This window comes from Melospiza melodia, chromosome 8, assembly GCF_035770615.1.
Source record: "Melospiza melodia melodia isolate bMelMel2 chromosome 8, bMelMel2.pri, whole genome shotgun sequence".
NCBI classification, from domain to species: domain Eukaryota; kingdom Metazoa; phylum Chordata; class Aves; order Passeriformes; family Passerellidae; genus Melospiza; species Melospiza melodia.
In genome coordinates, this window is record NC_086201.1 from 19066006 (window position 1) to 19079108 (window position 13103).

Sequence of the window (13103 nt, forward strand, 5' to 3'; positions counted from 1 at the left end):
GTATTAAATTTGTACTCAGAGTTTTAACAGGTTTGTAGAACGTCTAGGAGACCTTTCCGTGAATTCACATCTTTTATTTCCAAGCATTTGGGAATTCCTAAAGCTTTCGTGTTATACTTTTTTTTTTAATGACAGTCCACTCATTCCAACAATAAAATGATCTGTAGTTGCTGATTTTCTTGAATACTGAATTTTGATCGTAGAGAATTTACACTATATTTTGCTAAATTTGGATACTAGATTTCTTTCTTCAAAGAGACTTTTCTTGGCAATGATAGACACACAGAATTGATTTCTTTTGTTTCAGTGGAAGCAGTTTAGATTGCATATGTTTTGCAGACCTTTCCCTTTCCTTGTTGATCTCTAATGTAAGCCATACAGTTGATATTTTGCCCTTCAGTGGCAGTAATGCTCCCTGGCCCCTTGGCAGTTCAGTCAGTGAGTGTGACACGTTAAACAAATGTGGGTGGCAGAAGCCTTAATTCCACAGGGCTTGTCTGCAAGTTGTGACCCATGGGGTTTCTCTGCTGTCTGCCCTGTGTTCTTCCCACTGATGGTGTCTAGAATAGGTTCTTTCTCCTATTCTTAGCCAGAGATTTTCTTGACCTAGGCACATGACATCTTCCAGCAGTTACAACTGGAGGCTATGAATCTTCTGTAAATAAACACATCTTTCACAAACATACATGTGATTTGAAATACATTAATAAAAATTTTTTTAAAAAGCCACAAAAATTAAGAAGCCCATTCCTGTACAACTGCTACTATATGTGGGTGAAAATGCTGGAGTAAGCTGGGAACACAGGTACCACTTGGTATCTGTGTGTTCAATACCCTTGTGTATAATTAAAATCTAACAGGTAGCATCTTCAGAGCATAGTATTAATTAATGACTTTAAAAAGTGTCACAAAGAGGAAAGAAACAATCCCAATAATAAAGCAATCTTATTTATATAATTACTACTTTTTTTCCAACAGTTTTCTGTAGATCAGTCCAGCACCTCTTTTTCAGAGGTGGCAGAGTCAAGTAACTGTCTTTTTTAAGAAACATTATTACAGGAGTCCCCAGACAGCATTTCTTTAAGAAGAGTCATGCAGAAATGCAGAAGACTGCTGCCCAAGAACATTAGGATTTCTTAGGAATAATCCATATTGTCAGGAATGCCTTGAAGAATATCCAAGAGGGACTAGGAATCTAGTATTTGTAGAACATGAATGTGTCAGCTGTGAAAACAAGGGAGATTTTCTACTTGACTTTTTGCCCCATTAAGACTTCCTATGTGCTAACATAATTGCATTTGGAAGGGAAATTAAGAACAGTGCCATAGTGCCTGCAGGTGAAGGAGGTAAAGAGCTAGACTGCAGTATGGCCACAGGGCAATAATAGTAGCTTACTTGTAATCCCATGGACTAAGGTAGGTACTTTGCTGGTTTTATTATTGTGAAGTGGTGAAATGGTCTTTGTATGTGTGTTTCATAGTTCCTGAAACGACTGAGATGCCAAACCCTTGTTTTCCCTCAGGACACTCAGAAAGGGAGACAGCCTTTAATTGTATTTTTCTTCTGTCTGTGTTAGAGGTACTGGTGGTGCCTATTGAGGAGTAGGAAATAGGATCTTGGAGCACCTGATAGCATTAAACGTAATGATGGGCTGGGAGCAGGTCCTGTCCCTCCTCAGTTAGTGAGACTGCCCAAGGTGCAGGCTTTTCCATTTTTCTTCTGTCTGTGTTAGAGGTACTGGTGGTGCCTACTGAGGAGTAGGAAATAGGATCTTGTAGCACCTGATAGCATTAAACGTAATGATGGGCTGGGAGCAGGTCCTGTCCCTCCTCAGTTAGTGAGACTGCCCAAGGTGCAGGCTTTTCCATGGACTGCAGGTGTACACTGCAGGGAAGGCAGGTGCTGGGAGGCAGTGGCACTGCACATCCCTAAAACCAGTGTGCCTGCTGCCTTCCCAAAGAGAGCTGTGGGCACACTGTGCAGGAAATGCTTCTCAGGACTGAGCAGACAGTGCAGTCAGGGGCTGGAGCTGCTGCTTTTCCAGAGCTGCCCCTGTGTTAATTGGAGCTTGTGGCACTTTCCATAGGGCCCTCCTGCCCGACACAGGTACCTCCAGCTCCTTTGCAAACCAGGTGCTGCCCCTCTGAAGGCACGGTTTTGGTTTTCTCTGTTGTGGGCCACTTAGCTGAAGACTACCACAGCTCAGCAGGACTGGCCAACAAAAACCACCAGAAAGCCAAATTCCACCTCCCAATACACTTGGTGAGCAGGCTGCCTGAAGGAGCTGCTCCTTTCGACTGTCTGGATCTCTCTCCTTTCTGACAGCTCTGCATGGAGCCACTGGATCTGTTGGCAGCTGTGTAACAGATTTTAAATCTGGCATAGAGAAACTTCCCAGTTAAATGTTGCCTGTGATCTTAAAGGGTTTTAGTGTCACTTCCTCAAAGCTGTGCAGGTCGTTCAGCAAATGCCAACAAGACTATTTTTGACTGACTCAGTGCCTTGCTGAGTCTCATTAGGTCCGGTTCTCTCATTAATCAGTCTGGGAGCCTGGGCCAGGCAGGCAGGTTGCTCCCTCTGCTTTATCTGCCTCATGGCGAGTATCTGTGACGTTACTTCTAGGAGCACCTCCACTCCCAGATTTTTCAGTAGTAACAGTTACTTTGTGGCCAAATAACTGAGAGTTACTGGTGTGGAGACCAGCTAGCCTGCATCATTTGGGAGGCAGTGGATTAGAACCAATTAGGAGGAGATGCTCCAGCTCGCTTGAAGACTTTCCTGACCCTGTTACAGTGTGAAGACAAAGCACCTTGATTAAAAACAAACAAATAAAAGCCTGGATCTGGGATTCTCCCAGTTGTTCTTGGCAGGTGCCTGCTGTCCTAGTGTACTAGTGCTTTCCATTGTAGCTATTTGCTCTCTTCTGAATGGTGAATTATTTGGCACTTGGTTATGCATATTGTTATAATCATGTGTTACTTGATGCATAGAAACTACAGTGGAGTTTGATTTGCATGTACATATGCCTTTTCAAAGTAGCTTCAACTGCAAATGTTTACTTTATTAGGTTAAATTACTATGAACTGAGAAGTGTGGTCATTACCTACCTTTCAATATTTTTTTTGCATTTGGTTAACATACAATGATTTTTTTATTCAATCTAAATGAAATATAGAGCAGGGTGTATAATACACTTATATAGTAGATATTTTTATAACTTAAATATAATGCTGAATTTAAGAAACAACCATCCAATTTTGTATGTGAGTACAGAATGTCAGTGTTTGCTTCATTGTATTTTTTGTTTTCTATGTCTTTTCCTTGCTTCTGCTTCTCTAGGACTTTGGAATCATGTTTACACATCACATTGTAACAGTCACCCTGATTACCTTCTCATACGTGACCAATCTGACACGAGTGGGAACCTTGATCTTGTGTCTCCATGATGCAGCTGATATTGTCCTAGAGGTGAGATCATTCCTGTGTCATCCTGTCACTAGGCAGAATCTTTTTGCCATGCAGAACAAGTATTTCCTAAGCCAGTTCAAGATGGTAATGGTGATTAATATAGTCTATTTCCTTGCCTAAATATCTTGCACTTGTAGCAGCGCATATTTCTGATTTCAGACTGGTTTCTCCTTTGATACGTTGCTTGTACAGAGCAGAGACTGGCAATGCATTGCATGCCAGGGAGGGTTACATGCAGATTCTAAATACAGCATGGGAAAATCAAAAGCTGAAGTTGCAAAATCTGCAAAGTGGTGAAAGTGGCTCACCTGGTTCTTAACCCCTGTGACATGGTGTGTGGAGCAGTGACGCTGTCTCTGAAAGGATCAAGGTGTCACGGTGTGTTTCTGCTCTGCTTTGCTGGGCAGAGAGTGTTGGACAATTTAGTGGCTTATTTGGGCATGGCCAGGGAGCTGACCTCTGGCTTTCCAGGTTCCCATGCCTCTGGATCCCAGTACCAGCAGCTGTATTTGGAGAAGAAGGGATGATTGAAATTCTTTTAAGGCAAGATAGTCTGTAACTTCCATAGTGGCAGCTTAGAGATGTTATCATCCTTTATCTGCACCAGTTGTTACAGAGCTCTGGGTCATGCTGGAATTTGGCTGTCTGAACTCTCCTCTAAAGTTAATAACTGTTTTGTCTGAAATTATTTTTTATTCAAGTACCTGCAAGGATACCTGTTATGCAAGAATATAGACTTACTGTGTGAGTCACCTATTGCAAAATCAAGATCCTGCCATTCTGATTCAGTAGTGCTGTAAATATGGCTTTATTTTTTAAACTTTTTTGGTCTAGAAAGCACATGACTGCCTGAGATAGAAACCAAAAGAGAATATGGATTTTTTTGAGGATAAAAATAATCACATCTTTGCAAGTTTATTTTTCTGTTTTAGCAATGTGTATAGCTAGCTGTGACTTCACCTAAACTTTCTTCATTCCTCTTTTCTCACCACCAGAAAGAGGTACTTAAAGGTGTTTATTCTAGATCAGACCAGAGTCTGTGGAACTATAAAAACACTAGAGAGCAGCTGTACTAGGCTAGCTAATCTTTACCCTCTGTTCATTAACTGAGACAAAGAGGAATTGCTGGTGTTCTCACCAGTTGCAAACATTGGTCAGATATGCTTCCTCACGAGGCACATACTTGAGTGGTCTTTCTAGTCAGTTCTTTCAGTCTGGTTTCGCTGGAAATGCTGCTAGGGCAGTGGGTCACAGCACTGGTGCCATATGAGAGGAGATGGACTCTTGCACGGTGCTGACATTACTGAGGGAAAAGTCAGTGCAGAGGAGGAAAACTATCAAACTGCAAAAGAAGTTGGTTAAATGGCTTGCCTTGATGCGTCAGTTGTGCACCTGACTTGTGTTACCTATTACATATTTGTAAAAATTAAAAGCTGTTTCTGGAGGCCACTAGACTCTTTCCATCTACCATTTCATAATGAAACACATGCACTGGAAAGCTGGGAAGCACCATTTTTTGTTATTCTCATTGCAAAATGTAGTGTGCATTGGTGGGAATACTGGAGGTGATTTTTTTTTCCACTAGTCTTAAGGTATCTGGAAGTATGGAAGAGCCATAGTAGGATTTCAAGAATTTGTAATGCTGTGTTCCTCAGTTGTAGTCATGGTTTTTAAATTCAGAAAATTGTGTTCTATTGTCTTAGGTGGCCAAGTTCCATCCAACAACAACATATTCATTCCCCTTTTTTCTAGTCTTTCCTTATCACTATAATGTGTAGAATTATTGTAATTTGTTATTTGAGAACCAATGTCCCAGTAGCTGTACTGTTTTTGAGAAATGGCATGATACTACTACAAGTTGCTATAGTAATATCAGCCTCATGCACTATGAAACCAGTTTTTTAGACTGCCACCATGGAAATACATCCAGAATTCCTGGACTGATTTTTCCATCATCTGAAAAGCAAGGAAGTTAGTAATGCTTCTGCTTTGTATGTTGGCACCAAAGTGTTCTCTTTTCCTTCAAACTAGGCTATTTCCTTCAAACTGCTTCAAACCTCTAGAAAATAGGACTGATTCAGAAGGGTTATGTTTTCTTCACAGCAGTGATGGCTTTCCTCATATTCTGGGAGCTTCTTAACTGGATTTCTTTAGTGAGGAATAATCTTCATGTTCAGGTTTTTAGTTGAACATTGCAGAAATTAGGTAACATCCAAAAGTGCAGGTTTGGTTTTGGCATCCAGATTATCTCTTTCTCTGGTTTGAATTCTGCATTCAGAAGTGTATTCTGTATGCCTGGTTGTAGTAATTTTGTTCCCTCTTAGTGCTCTGGAAGCCTGCACAAGTGTCTTGTGGGGTACTGGGAGCTGGATGCAGGTCCCCTCAGAAAGGAGCTTTGAAAGGGTTCCCAGTGGCTTAAGTGGTCACAAAAGAGTTCCCAGTGACTTAAGTGGACTCTCTGGATACCTTTGACAGAAAACATGAAGAAAGACTGACCCTGTCTCAAAGCAGATGTTGTTTTAAAGTAATAATTAACTGCTTGTACACATTAACACTGTGGAAGCAGTACGGACATGTTAAAACAAGCTTCCTTCCCTATATACCATTTTCTTAGGGAAGAAAAGGGTAAAGAAACTTCTGGGAAGATCAGTGTTTTAATGAACAGTTTCAGAGAGGAGTAATGAATTAGTGAGTCCTTCACTGGGAAAGAGTCAGAAGATTACATGAAGACAAGTGAGAAAAGCATGTAAATATAAGCATAAGACAACAAGTCAGAAAGCAGAAGCTGAAAAGAGAGCCTTGGAAAAATACTTGAAGGGGAGGGGTATAATCTTTGAGGTGGAAACTACTCTGTTTAGGCAGAAAAGGAAGAAGAGATGCTTCAGAAAAATGCAGTACATGGGGTGTACTGGAGGAATTGAGACAAGGTTTATATATAGCAGCTACTAGAAGGTCAGAGAGCATGGGGTACATGGAAGGTAGATGGATGCTGAAAATGCCAGTGGAGCATACTGGAAAGGTGAAAGATAAGCAGGTAAAGAAGTTGGGGACAAAGACACCGTAAACATACTGGAGTTCCATAAAAGGTTTAGAAGAGTTTTGCAAATCTGAAATTGTACAATCTCAAAAATGAAAATGAATGGGAAATAAATTAAATACATACTCTAGTTTTATGTAGTCTGATTCGGTTTTTATTCCAAAGAAGATATTTCCAGCTGCTTGGTGGAGAGGAGTTCCAAGATCACTGTCAGGTGGCCCAGTGAAAATGTTAGCGATATCATAAAAATTTGATTTTTTTCTTTTTCTTACAACTTATACACAGTACAAGAGAATTGAGTTGTCCTCATGGAAGTAAAAACACATCTTTTTCTTTTGCAGGCTGCCAAAATGGCAAACTATTGCAAGTGTCAAAAACTGAGTGACCTTCTGTTCCTTACATTTGCCGTTGTCTTCATTGTCAGTAGGCTTGGCATATATCCCTTATGGTGAGTAAGGACATTGTTTTCCTCAAGCTCTAGGCACCAAACAAGCTTGTAAATAACTATGTTATAATTGAAAACGATTCATTGCTGTTACTCTGTTTCCCAAAGCACCAGGGAAGAGTTTCAGACATAACCAGGTGCTGGAACAGCCTGTTTGCTAGAGTGCCATTGTGTTTACTGTGTGCTAGATGAGAAACATCTGGGCCTTCTGCTGCTTTTCTGCTAGAAGTGGGCTGGAGACAGCATAGCTTCAGACTAGCAGGTGGCTGGCTGTATTGGCAAGAAAGGAAAGGAAAATGAAAATATTAGTCACCAAAAAAACCGACCAGCAGCTAAGCTTGAAGCTAGAATATTCTCAGTGCATGCTTCATGCACTGAGAATATTCTAGCATTCTTTCAGCCTAAAGAAAACACAGTGGAATAAGTAAAATCTGACCTGCTATAAGGATGTTGTTGTCATGCAGATTGAGATACTGCAGACTCTCCTTTTCCATCTCTCCTTTGAATTGGGGTTCTTGGGGCAGCTGTGTAACACTTCTGTCTAGGTTTGTGTGAAATTACACAGCTTTTACTGCAATCTCACATCTTCCCAGACAGTCAGCTGCTTGCATGTGCTCACACTCTTGTGGGTACACAGACATGCATGCACACAGGCTGAGCACAGATGTTTGGTTCTGTAGCTGGGATCTTCTGATCCAGGGGGCAGATGGCTAATTAGAAAACACATGGAGGTACTTCATTGTAAAAATGCATTAAAGTTTTTCTGCATCCTGTGCACTATATATGAGGAGGGCTGAGAGAAGGTGTTGGCCTTGGCTCTTTTCTCAATCTTTTCTTTTTTATAAACAGAACTAGCACAGATACCTGTATTTCTAGGCAAGTAAGAGAGGTCGTTCATTGCATCAGAAAATTAAAAATGACAGTTTTGTTTTTGGGAAGCAGCAAGAATGGCAGAAATTGTACCCTTTGTAGAGTTTGTTTAGATTACCACCGAGCTCCTTATATGCAGAGGATTTACAGATGCCAATGTCAACCTCCCTGCTCCAATTTCCTTTCCAAACCTCACTAATGATACTTCTTTGAGGTTTTGTTAATGCAAACAGGGTAAGAGCAAGATGCCCTTAGGGAGCTGTGTCATCAGCTCTGCTTAACCCTACAATGTAGAAGTCTCATTTAGTGTTTGATGGCTCCAAAGATATTGTCATAATGCCTGGTCCCTACTTTGTTGTGAGTTGGTGAACAAACATGACAAACATTAAAATGGATAGACACACAAACTGCATGTTTAGAAACATTTGTTATTTTCTTTGAGGAGCGTTTTTTTCTTTCTTAAACAGTTTTGCTTCCCTTCCTCAGTCCTTCCTTGAAGCCAACTGGGCCATTCACTGAATTTCTGTAAATGAAATAAGCTGGTTTTTCTACTTCCATGATGTCATATAGGAAAAATGGTGGCATTCCTGCTCATAGGATTTCACCTGACCCCTACTTTCTGTTTTATATTGAGAAATGGAGGGGGGACCCAATTTCACCAGTGAATTTCTGCTGCTGGAGACTGCAGTATATGACTGTGCTTAAGGGAGGGCTCAGTCAGGTGAGGACTGGATGGGTTTGCAAAGGGGAAATCATACTTGGCCAACCTGATAACCTTCTATGATGAAATTACTGGCTTGTAATTACATAATTACTGGATTAGTGGGCAGAGTGCACCCTCAGCAAGTTTGCATGTTCCCACCTGTGAGGAATGGCTGATACACCACAGGGTTGTGCTGCCATCCAAAGGGAAGGAGCCTCAACAGGCTGCAGATACAGCAAACAGGAGCCTCAGAAGTTGAGCAAAAGCTGCACAGAGCCCTGCAGCAGTATTTTCTGGAGGCTGATCACCAGGAAAGCAGCCTCGCACCACAGGAACTGGGGGTTCCAGTGGGCACTGGGGTGAACATGAGCCAGTTGTGTGCCCTCGTGGTAACAAAGGCTGCTGGAGCCCTGGGCTGCCTTAGGAGGGGGTGGGCAGTGGGCTCAGACAGGGGACCCTGCCTTTCTGCCAGCCCTGCTGAGGCCACAGGCAGAGCACTGTCCAGCTCTGGCCTCCAGCAGCAGAGAGGCACAAAGCTACTGGAGACAGCCCAGCAGCAGCCACTGAGACTGATCTGGGGACTGGGGCACCTCTCACGGGAAGAGAGGGTGAGACAGGCAGGATGGTTTAGCACAGAAAAGAGAAAGCTCAAAAGGGGTATTATCAATATAGAAATGCATGAAGGGAGAGAGTAAAGAAGAGTGAGCCAGGGCTTGTCCATTGACAGGAGTGCAGCAGCTGGCAGTGTGCAGTGTGCTCCCTGTCACAACCAGAGTGGGGACCCTGGTGATCTCTCTGCCTTGTCATGCTTAACCCCAGCTGCCAACAAAGCCCCAGGAAGCTGCTCACTCCCTTCCCACCAGTGAGATGGGGGAGAGAATCAGGAGGGTAGAAGGGAGAGAACTCATGAGCTGAGATAAAACCAGTTCAATAGGTTAAGGCAAGGGCTGTGCACGCAAGCAAAGCTGAACAAGGCTTTCATCCACCACTTCCTGTGGGCTGGCAGGTGTTCAGCCATCTCCAGGACAGCAGGGCTCTATTTGTAATGGTGACCTGTGAAATGCAAACACTGACACTCTAAACATGATCCCTTCCCCCTTCTTCCCCCAGGTTTGTATGCTGAGCACGACACCACATGTTGTGGAGTATCCCTGGGGGCAGCTGTCCCAGCTGTGTCCCCTTCCAACTCCTTGTGCACCCCATTCTCCTCACAGAGGGCTGTGTGAGGAGCAGAAAATGCTTTTGCTCTGTGAGAGCACTGCTCAGTAATAACAGAAACATCCTGAAATTACCAACACTGTTTCCTGCACAAATCCAGGATATAGCCCTATGCTACCTACCATGAAGAAAACTAAGTCTGTGCAAGCCCAAACCAGTGTATCCCTGAATCAATGAAAAATACATTCATTTATCTGAATATGCAAATAGTTTAGTGTGGTGTAAAAAAAATATTTGATTTTTTTAAGACCCTTGCCTTGATGTTTGTCAATCCCTGTATGGGCCATACACTTAAGAGTTGGACTCGATGATCCTTGTGGGTCCCTTCCAGCTCAGAATATTCTGTGCATCTCTTCCTGATGGCTACCCTTAGATAAAGCCAGAGGGAGATTCATTGTTCTAGCTGTACTGTAGGCAATGCATGTGGGAGTCAGAGTTGGCAGGGATGAGCCATGGCATACATGAGCTTGTGTCTCCCAAATCCTTTTCCTCTATGAAACAGCAATTCTAAATCTTGAGCTCTATTAGTTTGCATGTCAGCAAAGATGACTCACTGGAGTGGCAGCAGGCCAGGAAGTATAGCTTTGCTCTCCTTTGCTGAAAATTCAAAATAGCAAAATTTGGTGCCTGATTAATATTACATAAATATGCAAATTTTGCTAGCATAAAGGCTGAGAGGTATAAAATCAGTGTGCATGTAATGTAAAAGCAAGGCTGTAATTTGTAAGAAAACTTCCCCCACGCAGGAAGGTGAATGCCCCAGACAGGCTGGCAGGGACGTCACTGCCCAGGCCCTGCTGTGCTGCCCCTTGGCACAAGGGCCCTTCTTTGTGCATAGAGGGGCTCATGGAGAATTCAGAACGTATCAAATGCTGTTGTTTGAAGGGTGTTTAACAGCAGGGCTAAGACAAAAGAAGCTGGCAATTAGGTATATATTTAGCAGTCTTTCTGCAGGCATCTGGAGTTCATTTCAGCAATAATTCAAAAACCCCAGGATACTTTCTGCCTCCTGCTGCTAAGTGAATGTAGGAGTAAAGCTGCTATTTTCACTGACAAGACATTTTGCTTGTGAAATTCTCCCACTTGCACATAATCACTGTTCTAGCAAATTACAACATAGAACACAACTCTCCATGAGTCAGGAGGAACATGGTGCCTTCTCAGGTGAACCAGGATTGTAGGGAGAATGAAAGCAATATCAACCAAAAGTTAATATAAATTATACAAGCCCTTGGCTAATCTAATCAGGCTGGGTAAAGCAGTTACTTCAAGCTCTCAGGGAAGCTGGGCTTATATTTATTTACCAGGTTAAGGCACCAAACCAGTTAAATTGAGGCTCTTTCAAATTGCTCTGACTAGTTACTAGCATGTGATTTTCTGGAGTTTTTCACTTCTTTTGATTACATTTATAATGAGTTATATTGTCTGGGAGGTAAGAATCTGTGTTTCAGGGAAGTGTTGCTGACAAGTACTGCTGTCAAAAGACAAGGACACAAGCAAACAGCATTGGCATTCATGGGTTGACCTGTGAGTTCTCAGCATGCTTGTATTACACACATGCACTGAGAAATACAAAATAGTGCCTTAACGTGCAGATTTAAATGAAAGCCTGATTGAAGCAGATTATAAAGAGCAGAGGTCATGTTCTGCATATACTGTCCTACAAGTTCTCATCTAGGCAAATTTGGTATAATCCAGGTAGTCCTTATTATGCCTTCTGTTCTTGATCTCTTTGTACACTGTCAGTGTCCAGAGTTGTATCACATTAAAAGCTGTGAAGATGGACAGTCAACTACTTTGATTAGTTGGTATAGTCTTGTTTCATGCCAGTAGGTACATCTTAGCTGGATTTTTTTTTTTTTTTTTTGTGAGTCTGTTTGGAAATATTCTGGGGGAAAAAAATGGAAACCAGTAATTCTCACTGTTAAAATTCAAAGCTGTTTCAGGTGTATGTCTCCTCATCAACTGCAGTGTGTGGCTTCTAAATGAGATTTTGGTGCCAATGTACCTTTTATAAGTATGGGTCAGCCAATCCTCAGAAAAAAACTTTGTTCCTTGCTATTCTTTCATTTTTGAAGCTTGTTCATGACAGTACACACAGTCTGGCTCATGGCTGATATCTAATTGCCTTTACATGGCAGTGAGTATCTGCATGAACCAGACAGGCCTGGTGTGATTCTTCATGAGTTACAGTTAACTTCTGTTCAGCGTGGTGAGCTCTAATGAACCCCAGCTGCTCCTTGCCAGAGCTGCAGTCCTCTCTGCATGACTGGCAGAGCAGCTCCTCCTGAGTGCCACCGCTGGCTGAGCACCACTGTGGGGCATAGCCCTGTCCTTACTGCACACACACTCTGTGTTCCAGACAGGGAGACAGGACTGCCAGTTTGCACTGCTCTCTGTCCCTTCATTTATCCTGGAATCTGCTTCTCTCTGAGCAAACAGGGCAGTGCAGAACCCCCATAAGAAGCAACTGCTACAAAGATTTTCTGACCCTCTCTTTTTCCTCGTTTTGTTCTTTAGCTGATATTGGCTGGGTTGGTACAGCTCTTAACAAGCAGTGAAGCTGAGTTGTTGTCTTTCATGCTGGTTTTCTTTCCTGGCACGCTGTCTCCTGACTGGCCCTTGGAGTACGTGCGCTGTGTGGGAGGACAGCATGTGGACCCCAGCAGAGTCTCTCTGCCTCACTCCTCTGAACATGCTGGTGAAACAGACAGCTCCAACCTACCCTTCAAAGCACCCTACAGTGCCAGAGCAATGCATAGACAGTGATTAAAGCAGAGTCCTGGTCAGGTTCTTCACAGAGTGAGAATTCAGGTAGCTAGATGAGTCCCAGCTGCCCACACCTTGCCTGCACTCTGAATGAACACAATTGTTTAGCAATGGTTTTAGTTACTCTTGTTGGATTGTAAACCTTTCTAGCCTAGCTAGGATAATAAAATAACTTTTTTGTTAAGATGATCTCTTCTGACACTGTCTCAAGCTCATTTTGCTCAGAATATTGTCTAAACCAGAGCACAATCATAATCACATGTTGCTTGTGGGTAGCGGATTCTGAAAGAATAAATTATGATTTTGATACTTGATTCCTGATGCTATTCATACTGTCATTGAGTGGATGCTGTAAAACTAGCAAAAATTATCTGATATGCTTACATTTCAGTATGTTTGTAGTTTCAGCAGGCAACTTATAATCAATCAGTTTATCAAGAGCATTTGATAACAAGGTTTTGGCAAACTAACAATAGTATATTCAAAGAACTCATAGACTTCAATTTATGGATTAAAAAGAAGGTTTAATTAACTATGTCTCTATAAATTTACTCACAGCTCTTGTCTTAGCTCTTTAGCAGAGTGTATATAGT

At 42.3% G+C, this 13103-nt stretch overlaps 1 protein-coding gene across 2 annotated transcripts in view; it reads left to right on the top strand.

Moving 5' to 3' along the window:
* The window catches only part of CERS6 (ceramide synthase 6), a 96975-nt gene that overhangs the window by 67000 nt on the left and 16872 nt on the right, over positions 1-13103 (top strand). For both annotated transcript variants that reach the window (XM_063162059.1, XM_063162060.1), the window contains exons 7-8: positions 3340-3468; positions 6847-6953. In XM_063162059.1, coding sequence (XP_063018129.1) covers positions 3340-3468; positions 6847-6953 — 236 coding nt within the window. The remainder of the gene's footprint in view (positions 1-3339; positions 3469-6846; positions 6954-13103) is intronic.